At 38.3% G+C, this 24,994-nt stretch overlaps 2 protein-coding genes across 2 annotated transcripts; one reads left to right on the top strand and one right to left on the bottom strand.

The window, feature by feature from the left end:
• The first annotated feature begins 980 nt into the window (after positions 1-980).
• LOC577312 (angiotensin-converting enzyme) lies at positions 981-15,897 on the top strand. The gene is made up of 14 exons (XM_777548.5): positions 981-1,450; positions 3,337-3,498; positions 5,576-5,669; positions 7,504-7,647; positions 8,162-8,350; positions 8,868-8,965; positions 10,477-10,646; positions 11,159-11,385; positions 12,223-12,373; positions 12,871-12,969; positions 13,386-13,508; positions 14,438-14,610; positions 15,040-15,069; positions 15,807-15,897. Exons 1-14 carry the CDS (start codon positions 1,217-1,219, stop codon positions 15,884-15,886), a joined length of 1,974 nt encoding a protein of 657 aa, XP_782641.1. The 5' UTR covers positions 981-1,216; the 3' UTR covers positions 15,887-15,897.
• Positions 15,460-23,398, bottom strand: LOC100892228 (histamine N-methyltransferase). Its single transcript, XM_003727894.3, has 5 exons — positions 23,104-23,398; positions 21,417-21,679; positions 19,781-19,968; positions 18,739-18,868; positions 15,460-17,785 (listed from the first exon to the last, which is right to left on the bottom strand). The coding sequence occupies exons 2-5, from the start codon at positions 21,640-21,642 to the stop codon at positions 17,424-17,426; spliced, it is 906 nt and encodes a 301-aa protein (XP_003727942.2). The 5' UTR covers positions 21,643-21,679; positions 23,104-23,398; the 3' UTR covers positions 15,460-17,423.
• Positions 23,399-24,994: the final 1,596 nt, after the last annotated feature.

A 24,994-nucleotide genomic window follows, 5' to 3' on the forward strand; every position in this document is an offset into this window, starting at 1 on the left:
ATGATGATGTTTTCACCCTGATAATACTCTTTTTAAGATGATCATTTTGTCTGCCCCTGTCTCCCCATTCTACTGTGTGATGTGTATGAACATATTTGCTGGTGATGGTGAATGAATTACATTTACTTGCCGTATGTAGATGCATAGTAATGAAACAAGGGGTTTGATAGTTGAGAGAAATAGAATCAGAAAGTCACCAACAGACAGGAGAGAATGAGAGAATGAGGAAAGGAGAAAAGACAGAGGAAGAGAAAGTCGTTGAAAGATGGTCAAAGAAAGGGACACAAATATTGAGAGTTTAAAATACAAAAGGAAGACATAACAAAAACGGTTCATCATGAACCCAACTACCACTATGCATATTAAAGGGGCGGACTTGTTTGCTGCATTGAGCAATCCGAAGTGCGACTAATATAACCATCAAAAGGGAGACGCTTGTCTTGTTTATTGACCTAATTTGTTTACAATCCTCTGATGTGAGAGCTGGAAGCCTGAAGAAGCCCCACTAAATGATAGATAACAATAAATGTCTATAGAAACAGCCGATTTGCCAATGTAACTATCCTAAAGTCAAATTTTTCGATTTGTTGGGACGTGTTAAAGCTGGAATAAATCCTCGTCCGATGTGCACCTTTTTATTGTCCTATTATTTGCCGTCTTCCATTGCAAATACACAATTTGATTAGATGATTAGGAAGAGAGAATGATAGAGATAGAGTGAGAGAGACGGAGGAAGAAAGGGAGAGGGGAGAGAGAGGGAGAGAGAAAGGGAAAGAGGGAGAGACAGACACACAGAAATGGACAGACATCGGACCGGGGTGGGTGAATTACAGAGACTGTAATCACAGAGAGAAGAGAGGAGAAGCGAGAAAGGAAGAGAGAAAGAGAGAGAGAGGAGGAGGAGGAGGAGAGAGAGAGAGAGATAGAGAGAGAGAGAGAAGGGCGTGGGTCGGAACACTAAACACCAGAACACAGATTTCGATGTAATTTGAAGCAAAGGGTGCGTAACTATATGGCACTCAACAAAATGATAATAGGTCAGCTACCTATAGCTAGGCGCTGAAAAATAAATATCAACTTGTCATTAAGGCACTGAAGAGATAACGATACTCACCTGATTCTATATCTTTCTGAGGCACGATATTGGTCAAGTGGACAACAGATCTAAACACCAGATAGCACTTCAAAACAAATCTAACCATATTTTGACACGATCATGGATTCTTGGAGCCACATTCTGCGTCTTCTCGTGATCGTCGTCGCCGTCGTCATACCTTCATCTGAACAGATCAGTGTCGATGGAGGTCGAGATCGTCGGGCTACCCAACTGGATGATGCTCTGGAGTTCCTGACGGATTATAATTCGACGGCAGAGATGGTGTACTCTGCGTCTTCTTTTGCTAGCTGGGCTTACAGTACCAACATTACAGATTATAATCAAATGAAAGAGGTATGATTTTTTTTTACATTATCGTAATCTATTTGTGTTTAAAGCCCGACTGTCCTACTTGTAGCTACTTGCTCCCTCTGTATAGAAAACTTCCCTAATCGGTGCCTGTTGGTCCCCCATGATCCTCTATTTCTTATGTTATTTGAGAGCTGAGTTGGTGAGATAGCCACCTGTCAGTGACCTCGCTGGGTGGTCTAATCCATCCTAGCCACACATTCGTGTTGCTTTAAATCAACTTTCGAAAAACCAACCTATTAAAGGCGAATTGAATGGCAGTGTAAGTTACTTACTACATACTATATTGTGCTACTCAGTAAGGGAGCCTTTTCACATACAAGCTATGCTTTTTATTTAGGCTCCCCACATTTTACATGGTATTACCTTGTCTGTCATATCTATATATTACGAAACTTCGTAACTATTTTCCGTACATTATACTTGATTTGAAATCTTTGATTGTTTTTGTAATCTACGTTTATACGTTTGTATGTAATATATATCCCCCCCCCAAAAAAAAAGGAATTTAAAATGTTTTTGATGTAAGTGTGGAACAAATTAACTTCAAACTTGTCATATAAGTGCGAACATGAAGAAAAAAAACGTACTACGTTACCCGATCCTGATTTTTATGAGACATTCAAGAGAGTATTGAAATTGCCCCTGATTTGATTTTTCAAAAGTATCGTTTCGATCGTCTTTTGATTCAATAACTAGATAGCCACTAAGGATAATACTCTTCTACATGATAATGCGAGATGTTAAACTTTGACTTTCTTTAATCATATTTATGTTTTGCATTCATCATGATTTTCAAATGTAAAGCACATGTAAATATTCATTGTTTCATATACAATTATTGTTGAGTATGTAATTTTTTAGTGCTTTGCATTTTTAAATAATTTTAAATCTGTCGCAATCAAGCCACTGGCTGCGATAAAATGATTATAAATCCTTTGATTCACTTTAATTCCATTTTTACTCCATTAATATTTATCAGTCCAATATTAGAGTTCGATGCCGTCCAAGAGAGGTGACATGTATTGTATTTTTAAAGTGTTTTTTTTGTGTGTTAATAACGGATGTGAGCACCGGACACACACGGTAAGAACTTTCATACTGACTATAATTCGATGTCAATGATTAATTTACGAGTGATAACATATGAGAACTAGCTGAAAAAGGAATCTTTTATTAGACCGAGTAGATGCCTTCTAAAAAAGGGGAAGAAGGAGGGGACGAGAAACCAGGAATTAACTAATTTTGGCCAGGCAATTAATTTTTGATTAAACAGTTGTAAAATGGCAATTTAGATAAATGGAACTAAAGTGAATCAAAGGATTTATTATCATTTTGTTGCAGCCAGTGGCTGGATTGCGACAGATTTAAAATTATTGTGAATAGGTCAAAATATTTGGTCGCTACGAAAAGTAATGCTGTACCTAACCTCGACCTTATACAATCATAATAATGATGAAAAATTGTTTCGATGAATAGGTTATAATTAAGGGTGTATATTTTGTAAATAATCATTTTTACTTTTATCTTGTAATTGTCATTTGAACGCTGTGATCACATAATTATTTATATATAAGAATGCGCGATAGCTCAGTCGGTAGAGCAGTGGTCTCGTAATCCGGTGACCCGGGTTCGAAACCAAGTCGATGTGCTAGTGCCCTTTGGTATGGCATTAATCCTCATTACCAGGTCTCTCAGAGAGGAACTAAAGCCGTCGGCCGTCTGGTTGCTTATACTAACAAGCATTTATGCTTTCTTAGCAGTCACGTAAAATAACCACCACCACCACCACATATGATATGTATCACATAAATTGTTTTATCGAGCAAATGCTGTACTTGTAATCGACAATTGTTTTATATTTGTGACAGGTCGAAGCCAGTCTGAAGGCAGCAGCTTTCAGTAAGAGCTCTGCGATGAGGGCTCGCGAGTTCGACGACGTCATTGAGACCTTTCCAGAAGATGTTCAACGTCTACTTGGTTCTATATCCGACATCGGAGTATCTGCGCTCGATAACGATACCGTACAGGAGGTGGGTACCAATGATTGGTTTATTCTTTTAGATTCCATTCAAAGTAATTCACTCTCTCGGTTTTCAATCTACTGATACAATTAAACCCGACCCCGTGTGTAAAGGAAGAGAGAGAGAGAGAGAGAGAGAGTGAGAACAACTGAGAATGGGGTTGAGCCTCAGAGTAAAGATAATAATAGTGTTTGGAATCTATCTCCTCACTTTTTATCCTTCAACACATCACGGAACTCAATCAGAAAATAGGGGGTGGCCGGCATACGCCACACCCCCTCCTGCGTTTGAATGCCCAAGAGATATTTTGTTAAAACTCCTAGTGAAGGGCTTACTGCACCGGGGGATGATTGTGTCCAGGATCCTGTTAAAGAGATGGGTGAACAGCTCCGACAAATTTCTCACACCAAAAAGTGCAATGTTCACATGACAAGAGTTATATGCAAGCAAAGATTTTCGAAATGCAGTTTTGGTTGTCAGAATTTTATTGGGCCGCGATGCCCCAACTATATACTGATCTCAACCCAATTATTTCATTACATATTTAATTTAGTTTTGTTATGTTCTGTTCTGTTCTGTTCTGTTCTGTTCTGTTTTCTTTATATTTTTTTTTACCACAGGGTCAATAAACCTCGCAATAAACATAACATTTACACACGCGATTGATTTCCGTTAATTTACTTCTCCGTGTTTTTGAGTCGTCTGCTAGCTTTTGTATTCCCTTGTCTAATTGGTTATGGTTGTATGTTAGCTAACTTGTAAATGCAGTAGTACCTTTTGCTGGGTTAATTGGGTTTGGGTTAATTGGGTTTTGGTATATTTTTTTCATGAGGCAATCTTTAGTACGGTCAAGGATAACAAAATACGAAATCCATTGTTTGTTCCTATATAGCTCCTCGGGCCAATTTGGTTCACATGCAGTTTCTGCCGGTCAGGCGCGCCCCCCCCCCCCCCCCCATTTAATCTCTCTCTCTCTCTCTCTCTCTCTCTCTCTCTCTCTCTCTCTCTCTCTCTCTCTCTCTCTCTCTCTCTCTCTCTCTCTGTCCCTCTCTCTCTCTCTCTCTCTCTCTCTCTCTATATATTTTTTTTTTTCTCTCTCATTCGAAAAAACCTTCCTCTCATCATCTCCCCCTCCCCGTCTCCCTCTCTTTCTCTCTCAATATCACCCTCTACATTGTATTTATTCAATCCATTTCCCTTCTTTCTACCACTGTTAATTTGATATTTGTTAGAGTTGAGGTGTAGGTTTAACTGCTGGGTCTAGCAATTTTAGGAGTGGGGTATACAATATCGACAACGTGTCCCTCTTTGGCCCTCATCTTTATACCACCCCCTTTCTCCCTGTCTCCTTCCCTCCTTACAATATAGTCTGTACTTGTCAATAATTATGATGGGTGTAAATATTCAGTGAGAAGAATATACTCAACCCATCAAGCTTTTATGAAATTTCCACCGAATCAGATTTGGATAATATATAATGGATAATTAGTTTTGCCTATTAATCATTTTATTCCCGTTAGGTGGATATGAGTGTGCGTGACAAATTCTGTTTTAGCTCATAAGGGCGTTAAAAACGCATATCTATTTTAGGGAAATCCAACCTTGATAGCATACTACTCTGGAAGAAACAATAATGTGCTATGTATATCAATAATATGTTTTGAGTAGTATCCCAAGAGATAATGCGCTTAGGTGAAAAACAGAAATTAATGATTGTGCAAAAGCACGACAATCGGGAGTGTTGATCGCATCTACGTCAAAATCCACTGACCAAAATGCCAATTTAAGATTTGCATAAACTTAGTTATCTCATTGATAACTTGCTTATTATCGGTCCGATTTATTTCAAACTTTTCCCTTCTGTTGATCTCATTTTTCGTCTTTCTTACAAATGAACTTATTACATAATTAACCGTTCTTGTATAGCGCATAGCACATAGTAATAAAACATGTCCCTAAGCGCTCTAGAGAAAAAACATGGTTTAGGTTGCCTTTTAACACAGAGTTTTAAAACGCCCTTCTGTCTCTGATCAGACGCAATTTCATATTTAATTAAACTTTACTCTTCTTTCTCAATCCTGGGCAGTACAACGAAATCATGGGTGAGATGAATAAGATATACAGCTCCACTCCGGTGTGCCGGGCTGACGATCCTTCAGAGTGTCTCAATCTTGAGCCGGGTAAGTTCCTCATTTATTATTCATCACCAACTGCAAACCGACTACACTCAGAATCAACATCGACTCTAAGCCGACTCCACCTAGACTCCACATCGACTCTCTAAACCGTCTCCAAACCGACTCCACTCAAAATCCACATCGACTCTAAGCCGACTCCAAACCGACTCCACTCAGAATCCACATTGACTCTAAACCGACTCCACTCAAAATCCACATCGACTCTAAGCCAACTCCACTCAGACTCCACATCGACTCCACTCAGAATCCACATTGACTCTAAACCGACTCCACTCACAATCAACATCGACTCTTAACCGACTCCACTCAGACTCCAAACCGACTCAACATCGACTACAAACCGACTCAACTCAGAATCCACATTGACTCTAAACCGACTCCACTCAAAATCCACATCGACTCTAAACCGACTCCACATCGACTCTAAACCGACTCCACTCAGACTCCAAACCGACTCCACTCAAAATCCACATCGACTCTAAACCGACTCCACTCAGACTCCAAGAGGACATAATTTTATTTTATTTTGTCCCAAAATTTGAAAATTTTGCCGATCGATATTTCGTGTCGTAGGGAGGAGGGGGGTAAGATCGGCTTTCGGGGTCACCCATTACCAAATTTTTTATTTATTTTTTTGATTTTTTTTTTTTTTTTTTTTTTATTTAAAAAAAAAGAGGGGGGGGGTTTAATCAAAAGCATACACATAAAAAAAGTTAAAATGGGGTGAGGTTTAACCCCAAAACCCAACTCCCCCTCCCCCCCCCCCCTCCCCCCCCCCCCCCCTTGCGTACGCGCCTAGTAAGAATGATAAACCGTTCTCAGTTATGATAATTCCATGCGCTTCCGAAGAAGTCTGGGTAATTACCATAATATAAGTGTGTATATATTTACTACCCACAAGGTAACAATCCGCTATCTCAAATATGTATATACATACTATATTTTTGTAAATGATATGTAATGTAAAAAATTTGTGCGTGTCTTTGCATGCATTCTTTATATTTCCCCTAAAATATTACTTGATCTACAATCTCGATCGTGTTGATAAAAGGAGAAGAAGAGAAAATGATTAGGCAATGGTAAGAGAACCTAAAACTCTTTTGTTTTCAACGAGATCTTCCTGTCTTGTTTAACAAAAAGCTTGTTTTTGTTCTAAACGTGAATAGCAAATATGAAGAACAATTAGTCAAGGCTGCATGAACGAAGTATATTTATTCACGATTAAACTATGGACGACTGCTTTTCATTAAATTCTTTTAGGAGGGTGTTGAAATTAGTTTATGAGATGAAGTTCCTTTTCCTGTACTATTTTCTGACACGCGTTAGTTTTTATAACCTCCTTAAAACTTCTTTTGTATTTTCTTCTGTCTTTTGATTATTTATAGTGTATTCGTCATTGCACGCTTCTTTGTTATTTACAATTCTGCTGTGACATCAGGGTGTTTTTTTCCCCAGTTCGTGAGAAAGTTTTTAGGCCTACCGCCGGGCGAATCAGCCAGTCAGAAGAATATCTGTAAAATAGCCGCAATTGTTGCTGCTACTTTACGGATGGGTGCAGACATGAACGGGTCCTATATGCGAAAAGTAAATGGACAAAAAAACAGGGCAAAATATGCTTTGGATTGCTGGCATTACGGGTTGCATGGTTATATTGTCGCAAAAACTCCTAGGCATTTAATGCATAAAATGCATGAAGCCAATATAGTGGTATCATTATAATAAAGTACTCATGAAAATCTGTGATTGGATTAAAATCATGTTAGAAATTAGAAAATAGAAGTGTGAGACTGATTATTTTGTGTTCACTTTCTTTCAGGTCTCGGAAATATAATGGCGACCTCTACGGACTGGGATGAACTCGTCTGGGCTTGGAAGGGATTCCGTGATGCAGTAGGGATACCAAACAAACCTCTATTCGCGAGATACGTGGAAATTGCTAATCAAGGAGCCGTAGCTAACGGTGAGCATAGTGAATCGAGAGAGATATTTGCGATACCCGAACGTATCATCAAATTTCTCAACGTCATAGCGGATTGAGGTGAGGTACAAAGTAGTTCCGTCACCAGAAGTTCCGCAGAAGTTGCTCCTGATTGGTCAGTTATATCATGAAGTCTCAAATAGTTGAATGGAGTCCGGATAGACTGAATCACACAAAAAAACTCGTTAATCCTATATGATAATATGCGTACTGAACACAAACTTATACCATGAACGCTTTTTGTAATAGGCTTACTACCTAAAAACTATGATTTCAATAAAAAGCTGATTTAATCGGATCTTATTACCTTAAATTTGATAAATGAAACAAGATTGCCACAGTACATGCAAAGGTCCACGTACGTCGCAGAGAAAACTATTTGAGGCTTTATGATATGACTGACCAATCAGGAGCAACTTTCGGTGACAAACATGAAAGTGTGATCGAGTGATATGATACGTTCGTGTCTCCCAGACTACAGTTGTTTCTCTTACAGGATACGAAGATCTTGGTGACTCCTGGAGGTCTGGTTACGGTGATGACCTTGAAGATCAGGCGTACGAACTCTACAATGCTATTCTTCCTCTCTACAAGCAGCTCCATGCCTATGTCAGACGCAAGCTTAACGGGGTCCACGGATCAGAACATGTCCCCCTCACCGGCCATATGCCTGCTAATGTTCTAGGTGAGTTATGGTAACGCCATATAGACAATTCACAATCGTATTGGTGTAGATGAATAAGATGATGAAGACGATGTAGCTGACAATGAAACTCACGATGATGATAGCGTTGATGATGATGACAATAATTGTGACGACTATGTTGCTGGTGCTGATGATGACGTCACCAATGAAATGTGCTAACATCACATAATTATAATTATGACAATGAAGTATTACGTAATCCGAGCGTGATATCTGTGGGACAAACAATAGGGTAATTGTAATAGTCCCTGAATTGATTTGTCGAAATCAAATGATGATAATGTATTATAAGATGATGACGTGGATCCTAATCGAATGATTGGTTGAAAGCGTACACGTGACCAGGCATTTATTTTGCCTAACGCGTAATTTGGATGACCGATCATTATCCTTCTTTAGTTTTTTACTAGTCTAGACTCAACATTTAATCTTGGCTGTCCGTTTATCATACAGAAATTACTTCATATGACATTACTTAATACCATACCAATTACAGGTGACATGTGGGGTCGTTTCTGGACGAACATCTATCCCCACGTGGTTCCATACCCTGACCTACCGAATATTGACGTCTCTGATGAAATGGTCCGACAGGTGAGTAAAGCGCGTTGCACACGATGCGTCAGTTTACTGCGTATCCGGACAACTACCCATAGGACAACTAAACCTTAGGATAACTACCCCCGGACAACTACCCCGAGGACAACTACCCCCTAGGATAGTTGTCCGGGGGTAGTTGTCCAAGAGGATAGTTGTCGTAGGGAGTAGTGATTGTCTGGGGGTAGTTGTCCGGGGGTAGATGTCCAGGGGTAGATGTCCTAGAACCATTTTACTGACGTAGGACTGCGTCAGAGACTGGTGTGGTTTCTGACGCGCCATGAGAGTGACTTCGTACAATATGTGAATGCAAACAAAATATAGAGCAAACATTGAGTTGGATTATTGGCGTAAGGATTGATTGTCTTAACAGGTTAGCGCAGGGAATAAAGTAATCAAGATGACGCCTAAATCCGAACGTTCTTGTCCTATGGCGACAACTGTCCGCGATGTATAATCCTCAATGGAATCATTAGTTGTCTTCGAATATTCATTGTTTCTTCATGGCTTATTTCGTGTTGGGAATTATTAGCATAGAACACATTTCAACTTACTATTTAGATTATCATCTTCCTCGAATAATTTGCAACCCTTAACTATCAGGGATACCGCCTCTATGTTTTGAAATTTGAATCTCATAACCGTTCACAGGATAAACGGATTGTCCTAGCCCTCTTGACGCTTGCTTTGTTCTATTGGGTCTTTGCGTCTTCGGGTTGCTCAAACTTTCGTAAATAGTCAAGACCTAATTATCGAAGGGTCGGGTGTAACGTACGTTTGTGAAATACACGCCTCTTGTCGCCAAAGTGTTGCCTCAAGTGCACTCGACACTTCTAAAAACGTTCAGCAAATCTATACGGAAATGTGCGTCTCGACCCGACACTATATTATACAAGATAAATAATCACAATAGTTCGACTGGCGATCGACACTTTGTCGTTGTATGGGCATATTACGTACATGCATTCAGTTTTCCCGACCTATCGTGAATAGGGGGCATGTTTTTACTAAAGTTCGTGCAGCCCGACAACCCGATCCGACTGAACGAAGTAAGCCCCCATGTGATAATTGTTCAAGGTTGACATTTGCCTGAGTGAAGAGAATAGTCCAGAATTTATTCTATTATCAATTGACAGTCTCTGGAAGAAGGTGATTTAAGGCGCTTGAATGCCGACACGGCACTAATATCCTTTGCCAAGATATTAACCTGCACTTGCTACTCTCCACCCAGGTGTTAAATGGGTATCCGGTAGGATGCGACCGTCATTGTTGGTCAATCAGCTTTTGAGCGTTCAGTAACGACTGGCTGGAATGCTCTCCAGGGAATGGAGATTGTGCACACAGTGTTTGCGGGCAAGCACTGAATCCAATGACCGGGGTAATAGTATATCTGTAAAGCGCCTACAGACATTTTATTATGCGCTATATAAGCGGAAATTATAATAATTATTATAATAGGCTAGTTTGAGAGAAAACATCCGTTTTCAGACTTCTTTACACTTTTCCAGAATTACACCGTATGCAAGATGGCTCGTATGGCAGATGAATTCTACAGCTCCATGGGTCTATTTCCGGCCAATGATGAATTCTGGGAAAATTCCATGTTAGAGAGGCCTGATGGCAGAGATGTGGTGTGCCACGCGTCTGCATGGGACTTCTACAACAGAGTAGACTTTAGGTTAGTTTTACACGCTCACTAGCTAAAGGATTTTGTTTGACTTTTTTGTGGGGGGGGGGGGGTCAGGTGTCGAACCATATTCCTGACAAGTTTGCGAAAAATTTCGCACATTAACGTGCACCATGTAAATGGTTGTTGAATGAATCCAGGCAATTTCGTATATTGCCAAGGAGGGGGGGGGGGGGGGGGGGGGGGGGGGGAATAAAAATAAACGTATTGGCCCCCTATCGGCGGCACTGAGCCAATAGCGAAAAAACACTTTTCATGGCGAATTGGCGAGGAATGGACAGTCAATATTGGTCCTGAATGTATTGGTGTAATGTTGTAATTTTGTTGTTGATTTGATATGCTACAGGATAAAGATATGCACAAGCGTGTCTGTATTTTTGTAATTACATGTATATTGTCAGTAATATGTTTACTGATGTTTGTTGTTGATCATTATGTAGTGTTGTTAAATCATGAATATAAACCAGTATTTTTTGTCCTTTTTTCTTGCCGATCTTTTGCAGAATAAAGATGTGCACTGAGGTTAACATGGACTACTTCTTGACGCTACACCACGAGCTAGGTCACATCCAGTATTACATGAATTACAAACACCAGCCAGTGTCCTTCAGGGGTGGAGCTAACGGTGCTTTCCATGAGGCGATAGGGGAGGTGATGTCGCAGTCAGTAGCCACGCCCAAACATTTAAAGGAGGTCGGCTTGTTTGATGGCGAGGATGACCCAACAGATGGTTGGTATAACTAAACTCGATGACCACGATTGTAATGATATTACTACTACACATATAACCATGAAACTCTACTGTTATTATTACTACTGCTGCTGCTGATAACAATACTACTATTACTACTACTACTACTACTACTACTACTACTACTACTACTTCTACTACTACTACTACTACTACTACTACTTCTACCACTACTACTACTAATATTATTATTAATACTACTACTAATAATAATAATCTTTTAAAGTCCACTCCAAATTTTATTAAGTTAAACCGAAAATGCAAATTCTTTTTGCCCAATCGATTGTGAGCCCGGCAGCTACTGATAATCGTACTACGTCAATAATAATAATACTAACAATAATAATAGTAATGATAATAGTAATAATAATAATAATGATAACAATAATAGTAATGATCATCATCATCATCATCGCTTTATGTCGCTTACTCAGGGAATGTCCTCATTTGTATTATACGTTCTTTTCGAAGACCCTGCAATCATAATGGTACACCGGCTTAAGCCGAGCTACTACAATGTTGTACTCAAGCATTCAGGATATTTCTTCTTACCGGGTACTCTTTTACTTCACCTGGGTGGAGAGCGGTAGGTTGATTTTTTTTTTTGTGATACATTTCCACAATATCAGACAAGCAAAGAAAGTTGCCACATTTTCACAGGCAATAATCATCACCTTTGAACTTCTGAGAGAGGCAAAATATAATTCAAATCTATAATCTCTGTCAAGGAGAAGTAAGCTAACATACAAAAAAGAAATACAAGAAGGAAGTATACAGGTATTTATCGTGTGTGTGTCTCTCTCTTATTCTGTAAAGTGACGGATACGGACATCAACTTCCTGCTGAAGATGGCTTTACCGACCATCGGAACCCTTCCTTTCAGCTTAGCCTTGGAGCAATGGAGATGGGATGTATTCAGTGGGAAAACAGATGTGAATGCTGGTACTGCCAGATGGTGGCAACTCAAGTGTGTACAAATTTAAGGACAAACTCGATTTAATCTTTTAGATATGTATCACCTTGCATGATATGAATGAAATATGTGGTGTGTTTTTTTGTTCATTATTAATACGAGATTTGTCTAGCTTTAGCTTCAGGGTTCTACTATTGGCTGGTTTATTTATATAGAATCAATCGTGATTGGTAAGGTTTCAAAAAGAAGGTGTCAAAGATACAATAGAGGCGGTCCATCCAGAGATAAAAATGGACCATCAATACAATTTTCAGAAGTACAACTTACAACAATATCAGCGGTCTATTATCTACTGAAGATACAACAAACCCTAAGACAAAAATTACTCAAAGATATTCAGAATACCATGCCTGGTCAATTTATCGTCCCCTCCTTATTTTTCTTCACCTTCTTATTATTCTTCTTCCACTCCTCTTTCCTTTTCTTTATTTTGCTCGTTCTCATCGTTCTCATCCTGCTCCTGCTCCTCCTCCTTCTTCTGATGATGACAGGAATGATCTGATTGGTGTCAAAGCTCCCGTAGACAGAACAGAAGACGATTTCGAGGCCGGTGCCATGTACCATATCATCATATCGTATCCTTTTATTGGGTAAGTTTTTTCATTATAGCAGCGCAACATGCCCATTTAGCCCTCATACACAGGGAGCACTAGGCGTTCTAGAGATGTAAAGAAGGTTCACACATCTTAACGTCTTACGAGCTTTTTGGAACGTCTTGACAACTTTTCTTGATTGTTTGGTAGAATATATACCACAGTATTTCATTTTTTATTACTATTTCACAATGTATTTCATTTTTTGAATCTTGTTTGTTTGATTTTTATTTCTGCATTTTAAAACATAATAACAAAGTTATATACAAACTAGGCTCATATATATCATTAAAAACAGTTGAAATATTTATATATATATATAATATTATCATAATACGGTGCTATATCATAATACCTTTGGTTAAATTCAATTGTATTGAATTAAAACACTAAAAACCTTTAATTTATCTCAGATACTACATTCGGACCATCATACAGTTCCAGTTTTACCAGTCTCTGTGCCAGTCCGCCAGTCATACAGGACCGCTCCATAAATGTGACTTCTACCGGTCAACAGAAGCAGGCGAGAAATTGGCGTAAGCACGACCACCTCGCTTTTTATATCCTAGATAACAATGGTATTATTGATGGTGATTACAATGAAGAACATTTTTTAATGGGTCACATGGGTAGGAATTGATTCTACAGGTGCGATTTGTGAGAAATTTGACACTTTGTATAAATACTCAATTTACATTCAAGAGAAAATAGAGGTATATGCAGACATACTTCGACATTAACGTAATATGTCAGTGGGTCAATTAAATTGTAAAATCCAGATTAGTCATGTATAGATACCTTCCCAATGGCAAAATGTGAAATTAATATATCCACGTGTTATTTAAGAACAAAAACAAGCATATATCAACAGCAGGTTGACAGAGATTTGAATGCGATCCATTGAAGGAAGCGCGGGTTGTTTATTAAAGATCTGGAATGTTCGAGTTATCCTCCAGTGTGAAAACTGATTGGAATTGGTCGTTCAGTGCAGTTGCTTTCCCTTTACTGTCGGATACAAGCGTTTCACCACACTTGAGGGATCCAACTCCAGATGACTATTGCATTCTGGATTCGATGAACTTCCAGAATGCTTTGTTGTTCTTGTCAACAGGAGAGAACATCTTGTTTTGATAAGTCCAGTAGTTATGACGAAGTTGAGATCTTAATTCGTTCTGATAATTCTTGTACTTAAGCCAATCATCTGGTGTTTTTGACATGGCAACCCTAGGCCTAGGCCTGTAATTATGTCCCCAAATCCATCTTTGTAAGAACATAATCGTTAAAGGATATAAACAACGTAATTTCTTAAAACTTCTTACAAATTTACCTTTCAATTACTACTTTAGAAATATACTTGGCATTCTAGCTAATCGTTCATATTTTATGAATGTTCTATAAAAAATATCACGGCCATAATCCTTGTTATATTAAATAAGTGATAGATTCATTTTGTCCGTAAAAACAGAGCAATGTTATCGATGGGGTCGAGCAGACCCTGGCCAGAAGCGATGGAGGCCCTCACCGGTCAAAGAGAGATGAAAGCCGATGCCATCTTGGAATACTTTCAGCCTCTCATGGAATGGCTTGAAAAAACTAATACAGAGAATGGAGATGTGATCGGATGGGAATCGCCAACAGGTACTCTTACCCTTTTTGCACTTTAATTTTCTGTCTGTTTGTTCGTTTGTTTTTCTTGTTATTCTTGTTGTATATGCGTTCACCTACGTGTGTGTGCGTGTGCGTGGGTACGTGCGTGTGCGTGTATGTATGTGTGCGTGTGTGCGCGCGCTCTTTATAAACTTTAATTCACCGATTAGGTTCACTTCCAAAACATGTTACATGAAAGTTTTCGTCTGTGGCAAAGCGATAAAGGATATTAAGAAACTAGTTTTGCTCCATTAGACATTTAGGGTATAAATTCATTTTTTTTCTCTTCTGAAGGACATGAAAATAATTGAAACGATAAGAGTCTGTATTTCATGTATGTTTAATTTTTTTTTTTAATTGTTATTTAGGTCTGTATTTGTTTTATCCGCCTGATAATTTCTATTCTTCTTTTATTAACAGTGACCACTCAAGAGTCTACAACAGCAGGAGGTATACATTTTTCAGATGATTTATTACAACTTAAGACATTTCTATATATTTTGATGATCATTATTACACGATCATGGACCATGCTATCCTCTCTCATCCTCTGCTCATTTCTGTTTCTCTCTCTCTGTCTATCTGTATGTATATCTCTCGTTCCTTTATCTTTCTCTTTCTCGGTCTCTATTATTCTCCTTTTCTATCAAGGATTTCATTACGAAAATATGCAATGCCATGTTTGATTCTTCATACATCTTATTATAAATGTAACGTCTTTGGAAAAATCGTAAAGAGCATGAAACCGAGAAGCAGTCAAAAACAGTCGTACATTTCACTTGAACCATCAATGAATCAAAGAAAGAAAGAAAGAAAGAAAGAAAGAAAGAACGAAAGAAAGACAATATAATGCCATGGGGCTCATTAATACTCATAGTTTTCCTGCACACTGTCATGACAAACTTCACTTTGTAACATTTAAGACAATTTTACGATTATTGTCAATTTTGTTCCAAGTTTATACATCTGTCACAGTGACGAGACAAACATCACACCAACAATAGACCAAACAAAAGAAAACAAAAGAGAAAGAATTTAGATTTAAATACTCCAGATTGCCAATATTTTGTCAGTCCGTGATCCGTCGATTTGGAGTCCATTTGAGGGGTATTGCTGGGGTTTAAACATAATACTATTATGGTTTACTAATTATTCTAACGTTTCCCTTGTGTTGCTTTTCTGTTCAGGTCCCTCTGCGCTAGGGAATGCCAGTTTGTGGATGATGTGTCTCTTCGCCGTCATTTCCAGCATCATACATGGATATTAAAGCAATCATCTCCAGTCAGGAGAAAAACAAGTCGCCACACAAAAATAAGGCAGGAAATCTAATAAAAAGAATCAACTGAGGCCCGGTCCAATTTGACGATAACTTTAAATATAACTATTAATATCATTCGTTTCCAAATTGGTTTCACTGATTTGCGGAGGTTTGAAAGTGGAAAAAACAAACATAAGTAATAATAATGATATCAATGTCATATATAATGCCAAAGTGTTGACGTTATTAACTTCTATCCTGGCTTCTGAGCAGATTCAATCCAATCGTTAAATATCTTAGTAGTGTGACGTATTCGTGTAGTCATATATCTTTCTTTTTAACCAGATATCTTTTAACAGAATAGTCCTATGATTTCTTTTGAACTTTCTTTTAATATAATTCAAATCACACACACACGTCAATAACCACCTTTAAAGCATCATGTAAAGTTACATTGACACTATTTGTTGCACAAGACACTGCTTCAGTGAAAAAGAGCTTTCTGGCATCTTTCGGATGATACCGAACACGTACCACTTTTAGAATATGAAAATACTTCCATTCTGTAATTTGTTGAATGTATACATGTATATGGGAACAAATGGGCGGTTAAGAACTTCAGAAAACAATCCTGGAAGTTGGCGAAAAAACTTTAATTAAAGAGAATTAACCGTACCAGACCTTTGAGTTACAACACACATACTGTTGATTCTTATCATTCGTATATCATGTTGCTCACGAGTTGTTGTTTTGATTGCGTTATTACACGATAAAAGAAGTATGAAGGCATTGTTCATATGCAATTTTAGTAATTCAACGCAATGAAATCAAAAGTTAGTTTGTCCGATGTTTATTGTGCAAATAACTGATCTTTTTACATGTTACAGCACATACTTTAAACCGAATAAAAAAGGGGGAACAAAATTTCTTAATTTCTCATCCCAAGCTCTATGTTAAATCTACATTGTATATAAGATATATTTACAATGGTGGAAAGTTACACATAAAATGGATGATTAAAAGGATAACAGGCAAGTAGGAGCTGGCTGACCTTAACATTTTATAGCTTTAATAAAGAAAAGGAAACAAATTGGCAATTCGAGTCAGAATGATGGAGAGAAATATAGAGCTTCAGGTGTCAGAGAGTGAGAGAGATAGGGGAAGAGAGAGAGAGAGAGTGAGAGAGAGAGAAGGAGGGGGAGCTGCAGTGCAGTTTATCCACACATTGTGTTAAAAATCTCCATGTATTTTACATAAAACCTATAAATAAAACTCCGTGAAAATAATTTTCTCGAAATGAACTTTAAGGAAAATTTAGGAAACACAATCAGAGAAATAAAACAAAAACAAAATAGCGATGAAAAAGAATCTCTTGTCCTCATATCTTGTCTTTCATGGTAATGTGCATTTCCATGGAGAATAGACAGCAATGCACAATTCTATAACATTTTTAGTGTCACCCAGAAACGGATAAACAATACTAACAGTAACATACGTAGATGTCTCCTGAATGTGATCACTCAGTGTCCATGCAAATTAGTCATTCCTACGAAGACGCATTTTTACATATTTCTATGATTTCAAAATCATTACTTATCAGACTCCTTTCTCCGTCATCGCTCTTCGTTATCAACGATCTCAGTATTTCCGTGGTCGCTTCTGAGACGTCCTCCGGAACTGTTTTGCAAAAGTAGGCTCCCTGCGTTAAAAAATCCATCAGTTTAGGACCAACATCGGACCCGACGTCGAATACAGACGTGACGTCGATGACGGCTGGAAATGGGATGACGCGAAGTCGACGTTGATTCGCACGATGAGCAGCATCTCGAATAAGACGTCCCGGTGACATGTGGGAAGGTTTGGACAACCATGGTAACTGACGGGCGAACTCTGAGGTCTTGTTCTCTCCTAAAGAATCGAAAATGTAACAGTTAAAAATTTAGTGCTACTGTTCTCGATGCTCTCAAGAAAGTCAAAGAGGGGGGGGGGGGGGGGGGGCGCCACAAGTAAAATAAAAATCGTGACAAAAATTGTCATCACATTTTGAAGTGCTCCTTTTTTCTAAAATTCTAGGTCTGAAATTGCTACCGGTGGCACTTCCAGAGATACATTATTAATGTTTTTTTTCTATGCAAAATTGTGTTGACGTGGGGGGGGGGGGGTGAGGGGTGGGGCACATGTAACCTCTCCCATGCCCCCATCCCTGGATCGGCCAATGTTCGGAGTGTCATTAATTAAAGAGAATTAATATAAGATCTGTTTGCTGGGATTAGCCTCTATCGTCTATATCCGAGAGATCTGACTCAAGATCGAATCAGTATCGCTTTAGGCCAAATATTTAAAAAAAAAACCTGTTTAGCGTCCTGTTCTTTCGAAAAATAGTAAGGAGGAGGCCTTTTTTTTTTTTTCTTCTTCTTTCAAAATGGCCGCTCAAAATGGCCGCTCGGTACATTTCCCTGACATTCGGGCTATTTTTCAAGATGGCCGCCGATATTTTTTTTATTTAAAAAAAAAAAATCAGAAATAGATCCATTTTAGCAGTGTTTTTCATGTTTTGTTTTGTTTTTGTTTTTTTTAATTAAAAAAAAAAAAATCAACAACAAAAAAGAATAGGAGGCGGCCCCAAAAAAGGAAGCGGGCGGGGACGCTTAACATGTATATTTTTTTACATGGCCTTAGACCGGACAGCTACCGACTAAAGCAAATCACATCTCCTACAAAATTATATATCATATTAGTACACAATAGCTGCATAAACCCTATGCATAACAGAGCTAAACCATTATATGGTCACTGACACTGCTGACCCGTAGTACTTAAATATCGGAATAAGGAAGGAAAGAAACAAAGGAAGCTTTTACCAGATTTGTGAACGAGAAGACTCACGCCCCCATCGGTCAAGGACGCTAGCAGACGGTCCATTGTAATTCCGACATCCTTTAGATAGTATGCAGTATGGACCATGCTGATGAAGTCAAACCCAGGAGAGTCCTTTCAACAAAAATAAAAAATAAAATCAGGTTTTATTCAGTGGTTCTTAATATCTCATATATGCTAGAGATAGTATGTAGTTTGAACAATACACTCCAACCTACAATAATTCTGTCAAGAAATGTTCAAAGGTACTACAGTGTATTTAGTGATTCAAAATATTTTTTACGGACAGTATGCAGTATAAAACACTGATTATAATAATAATACTGATAATGGTGCGTTCGTGTATAGCGCTCGTGTCTGTCAGACTTGACACTCCGGGCGCTCCACATTATTACCCCAGCTTGAGCACAGCTGCCATGTTTGCGCTCTAGCATTTCCATGAATTCATTCCTGTCAGGTTCCCATTTACATCACCTGGGTCGAGTGAGGCAAATGAAGATTAATGTCTTGCGAAAAGGACATTAGTGCCGCGGCGGAACTCGAACAGTTGACCATGCGATTCACAGTCCGGGGACGTTTCCGGCACTCGACCACTCGACCACGGTATAAGTATTGTATTCCAAATTAATATACTTACTTAGTGGTTCGTAATATCAAAGTACCTCACATATTTTCTGTAACTTGGATTTGGTCGATAAGTTCTATATCACTTCCTTTAAAATCATATATGTTTTAAAATAAATAAAACCATCGGCGTACATCGACGAGTGGTTTTAGCAGGGGGTAACGTATTTTCCCCGAATATTCACTTTCTAGTTGCGACGGAGAAAATAATGATGACTTTATCAGAGTGGAAACCTCATTGTATCCGTCATCAAAGTGTACGAAGATAAACAACTTTCAAACGGTTGCTTAACATAAGTTAATTTCTAATTTCTCAGGGATTAGTGGTGCTGCAGCCTCTTAGCCCCCACCTCATACACCTATATTAACAACTTTAGAAACAAGAGTTGATAAGTTTCGTACCTCAGACGTCTTCCAGTATTCTTCAATGGTCGTGTTCCGCCAGTCAAAGACAACCCGTGAGAGGGAAGAACTCTTCTCAACAGATTGTTTGAAGTCATTGAATGCAGGTTGATCTGGCTCGACCACTGTATAGTGGATCTTTGTAAAATGGCGGAGAAATTTCTCCAACATCATTAAATCCGGTCTACCTGTTACATCGTGAAAGAAGAAAAAGAAAATACAGTTATATATATCACACTATCTCGGCGATTGCATTGGGATTATAAATCTCGGATACCTCAGTAGTGAGTATTATATCCCTCATGTATAGTTGTTTGCATTGCGATTGTACAGAGCACGAAAAAGGTATAGATAAGTACTATCTACCTGAGATAGTACTTATTGTAAATTAATTTTTTGCTGCTACCCCAACACTTGCCCACCCTTGCCTATTGAATACGCATAGCAAAGTAGGTTACGCGAAATGTCAAAGTCAATGTCAATGTCAAATGAGCGCGCATCGACTGTATTACATGTATGCATGTTGCGCTTTGTAAAATCTAGCTGAAGCTAAACTGTCTGCAGAATCAGTTCTTATTATTATGTAAAATTCACTTTAAATAGACCTTATTGCCGATGTGGGATATAAAACAAATATTAACCTCCTTTACTCGGGCAATGGATACAAACTATCATCGCCTCGGTGATAGTTTGCACCATTACCCTCGTAGTCGATTAATATTTGCTTACTAACTTTAAACTGTCAAATTAATGTTCGATCATCAAATCACTAGAAACTCGAAACAGTCTGAATGTCTCTGTTTTCCGTTCCGTATCATATTCTAACGCTCATGCTTTTCTCATAAATCACGTACACCACTTTAAACGTTCAATTTCTTATTCCTAGTGTAAAAAAATGATCAACGGGTCTTGTGAAGTACGAACGAATTATAATCAATTGTACTTTTATCATACTAATCATTGTATCTATCTGTAACATAAAAACAATCGTAAATCGGTGTACTATGAAGTTATAATTAATCGAAGAAAATACGATTAATCTGAAGGAGATAACGATTAAGTTAGAGGAGACATTATTCATTTAAATTTGTATGATGCAGTGCTCTGGTTATGTCTGCACGCAGTTATTTACTTATTATCAAACCCGATATTTTACAGGTTAAAGGATGGTAATATCACCAGCTGTGAGCCAAAAGTACGCTAACACTCTGAGGCGCTGAAAAAGTATGACTTTAAAGGAAATTCAACCCTGATAACAAACTTTGAAAGTTTGAATGAAATCGGACAAAAATGAGGAAGTAATGAATTTTTGAAAGTTATAGGTATACCTGTTATAGGCTCTTCAAATTGGCTGAATTGGTTTATATCTCTGTGATGTTGTGGCGGACAACTCTCCCATTTTTTTTCCCAACACGCACATAATCTCTCTAAAACAAAAATGTTTGACTCGGGGAAAGTATTTTCTTTGTAGAAGATCTGCCATAATACACTCTCGATAATTTATTTCTAGTAGTGGCCCGGGTGAAGGCATTTTGGAGAAAAACAGAAAATAGTGATATTTTGCGTACATAATTATTTTAAACATTCAGGACTTTCTCATCATCGGTCGGATTCATGTCAAGTGTCAGTTTCCTACCATTGCCTGTGCCGATCCCTAGCAAACGCAGCTCGCTTTCGGTCGAGAAAGACTCCTTCATCTTCATCACGACCTCCTCCTCGAAGTCGGTTTCGAACCAACGTTCGAGTTTGGTAACGCCGTCGTTATTGGGTAAGAAAGCCGTGTCGAAGACGTCTTGGAATCTCTCGGAGTCGCTCACAAAGTCCCTCAATCCGGGGATGGAGGATGGTAGCTGTGTTTCCATTACAATGAGGTGTCTACTTACAGTTACTATAGCCTTTCTGTAGTTGTAGGAAGACAAAAAATACGATAAAAACGTTATCAATGTAACCAGCGTCCAAATGAAATATGAGACAAGGGTAGTGCATTATAAACAAGGGCAGAAAATATTTCTTTCTGTGTAGAAGTGTTATAGGGGGAAAAAAAATCATCTCTCTTGATTGTCAGCAATATCATGTTCCACAACACCCCCGGCCCTCTACGAAATCGTTTAGCGATGATCATTCAAATATTCCTAGTATATTAACTGTATTAAAGGTCGGGCGAAATCCAAATAAAAGGTTGATTCCTGTTGATGTGCAAGGCTGCATACAACTCATATTTTGTTATTCAAACATCTAAATACATTTCGTAGATTTTTAAATTTTGTTAGAATAATTATCTCGAACCTGCCCAGCTCCACCCTAAAAAATGCTCCAGATTTCATTCCCTAAATGACATCATCTGTCAATCATCAGAGAACTAACAAGAGGCAGTGGTACATGCTCGCAAAAAATGCATTCTTTCATTCAATACCTCCACATTACCTTTCTTTTCCTGGTGATGCTATACAGTACGTCTGACATAGCAACCTGTGGGCAATTCATATGTTGGTATTGTATGGTCCACTATGGTCAGCTCTGGTAAAGCTACCACTGTCTCTTGTTAGCTCACTTATGATTGATAGATATGATGTCTTTATTTGTTAATGAGATCTGGAACATTTGTTTAGGGAGGAACTTATCAGGTTTCAGAAAATGATTTCGAAAAATATCAAAAAATCTATGAAATAGCCTATATTTAGACGTTTGAAAAACAAAATATGAGTTGTTTGCAGCCCTGCATGAACATCAAACAGGAATAAACTGATATTGGATTTCACCCGACCTTTAACTTCACTGATTCCAGCATCTACGATAGGCATGCACGCAAATTGATATACATGCATACTGCACCCCCCCCCCCCTACTCCGTGAACGGAGGGATACCATGCGTGTTCCCAAACTCTCCGGCTCGTAACAAAAGAAAAGGTTTACCCGTATTGACTTTACACACCGGACTTTTGCTAAAAGGGGGAGAGGGGGGGGGGGGGGTGCTGAACAAGTCTCGTATAGAGATATGGGGGTCGCTGGGAACACGCATTTGCGTACCCTAAATAACACTGAGTGGGGGGGGGGGGGGCGGCGGGACTGCATTATATCGGGGGTATATCTATACTACTAGTAGTAGTAGTAGTCCAACTGTTTACAGTAGGACTCTCTCAGAATGGTTGCGAGTTACAGAATACGTAGATCTACATGCACATATTAACTTCCATGATCGATGCACGCAACAAATATATTACAACAATACTAGCAACTCAACAGCAGTAAGTATACACCGCGTATGCAGATTTACAACTTCACTGTGTAGCCTACATACTGTGATAGCGATCAAGTTCACTCACCTATTCAATCAGTACGTAACCCACTTGAAAATACGGAACACATGTACATGAAGAGTTTCCACGGGACTATATAAAACTGAGTTGATATAGCACAATGCAAGTGGTGATATATACCATTAATTTGGTACTGTAATATGGATACAAGGTACTTATCGAGACTGCTATAATGTCACAAACGAACCAAGTATAATGTGGAAAACGTTCGCAATAACGTGCATAATAACGAGAATGCAATGTAAGCGACTTAGTCAATAGTAGTACAGTTTAGGCTGTGCTTTCGTGACCTTGCTCTAGATCGAAGCCTAAATTGACAGAACGCGAATGATATTAATGTCGGATCGGATACACTGCATTTAAGTATAAACTTAAGGTTTATCTTCTCGATAAATACTGTGACTCATAGAGTAGTTCATTTTTGTAGTTATTTTGGTGCCAAGATCTATTATGTATTACTATTATTGTACAATTTCTTCGTGATATTAATATGTGTCTAAATGATCAATATTTTTACATTGTCAACCTTTTATTCTCTCCCCCTGTTGTCTTGTGCCCGTTGTGTGCTGTGCCTCTTGTCGATGTGCTGTAGTCTTTTATTATTTATTATATTTTCTCTTTTCTCCCGTCTTGTCTGGTCTCGTCTCTCGATTTTATTTGTTGTTGTTGTTGAGTGTGTTCACTTCTTGTATCTTATACCACCTTTTCCCGAATGTATTCTTGGGTAGTCTCTCACTCTCTCTCTCTCTCTCTCTCTCTTTCATCTCTTGTTTTTATTTTTATTTTCTGAGTGAATACTAGTTCATAGAATACACCCTGGACGTAGAAATTGAAGATTGTTATTTGACAAAAGAAGAATTTATGTGGTAGGATTATATTCCATATTCAAAAAGAAAATACCAAATGCTATCACTGTTCAATTTCGGGATGAGAAAAGGAGCTGGCAAATATGTTTGCCTCCTCCCCCCCCCCCCCCCCCCCCCCCCCCCCCCCTCCACCTCCTCTTCCTCCTCCTCCTCCGCTTCTTCTGCTTCTTCTGCTTCTTCTTCTTCTACTTCTACTTCTTTTTCTTCTTCTTCTACTTCTACTTCTTTTTCTTCTTCTTCTACTTCTACTTCTTTTTATTCTTCTTCTACTTCTTCTTCTTCTTTTTCTCCTTTTTATTCTTCTTCTTCTTCTTCTTTTTTCTCCTTTTTCTTCTTCTTTTTCTCCTTCTTCTTCTCCTTCTTCTTCTTCTTTTCTTTCTCACTCTACTATACGCATCATTATTAACATTATCATTATTTTTTGTGCCATGATTATCATCATTATTATTATAATTATTATTATCATCATCAGCAGCAGCAGCAACAACAACATTATTATATTTGCTTGTACTAACGAAATTAGAGCTTATAACAGCAAGACATATATATATATATATACGTTCATATTACAAACATATTATACGTATTATATCTTTGCAGTTGACGAAACTATAATAGGTAGTAATAATGGTCAGTAGAAAGTTCATTCTTTATTTGTTGCCTGTCCACCCAAATTGCATGAGAACATGATCTCAAAAAACTAAATTGTAATAATAATATTGTTTGAATTAGAACTAGAATGTTGCCATGGTTTGGATGTATAATTGTAATTGATGATAACTATTCTCGCAAACATCCAATTACAACAACCCTTTATTAATATCAAATCAGTAAGAGTCATATGCGTTGGTGATATACTTAGCACGCCCAGATGTGCTTGCGTCAGAGGCTTTTATGCACTCTTCAATTTCTTTTATGTCCCGTGTATTTTGCACATCAATATTTGTTCTAATTTTGTTGTTCTGTTAACTATACCTCTCGCTGCAATGGTCCCATTGAACAAATGTGTAATTATTGGTTCGGTGGGAGTG

This window comes from Strongylocentrotus purpuratus, unplaced genomic scaffold (genome assembly GCF_000002235.5).
Source record: "Strongylocentrotus purpuratus isolate Spur 01 unplaced genomic scaffold, Spur_5.0 spur5_scaffold_19, whole genome shotgun sequence".
Lineage (NCBI taxonomy): Eukaryota > Metazoa > Echinodermata > Echinoidea > Camarodonta > Strongylocentrotidae > Strongylocentrotus > Strongylocentrotus purpuratus.

Bases quoted from the DNA above. Each gene is read 5' to 3' on its own strand.
- LOC577312 (XM_777548.5), top strand. From the start codon at position 1,217: ATGGATTCTTGGAGCCACATTCTGCGTCTTCTCGTGATCGTCGTCGCC. The intron at 3,499-5,575 runs GTGGGTACCAAT...AATCCTGGGCAG, and splicing joins ATAACGATACCGTACAGGAG to TACAACGAAATCATGGGTGA. The intron at 7,648-8,161 runs GTGAGCATAGTG...TTTCTCTTACAG, and splicing joins TCAAGGAGCCGTAGCTAACG to GATACGAAGATCTTGGTGAC.
- LOC100892228 (XM_003727894.3), bottom strand. From the start codon at position 21,642: ATGGAAACACAGCTACCATCCTCCATCCCCGGATTGAGGGACTTTGTG. The intron at 18,869-19,780 runs GTACGAAACTTA...TTTTGTTGAAAG, and splicing joins AATACTGGAAGACGTCTGAG to GACTCTCCTGGGTTTGACTT. The intron at 17,786-18,738 runs GTAAAAGCTTCC...TCGATTCTTTAG, and splicing joins TCTTCTCGTTCACAAATCTG to GAGAGAACAAGACCTCAGAG.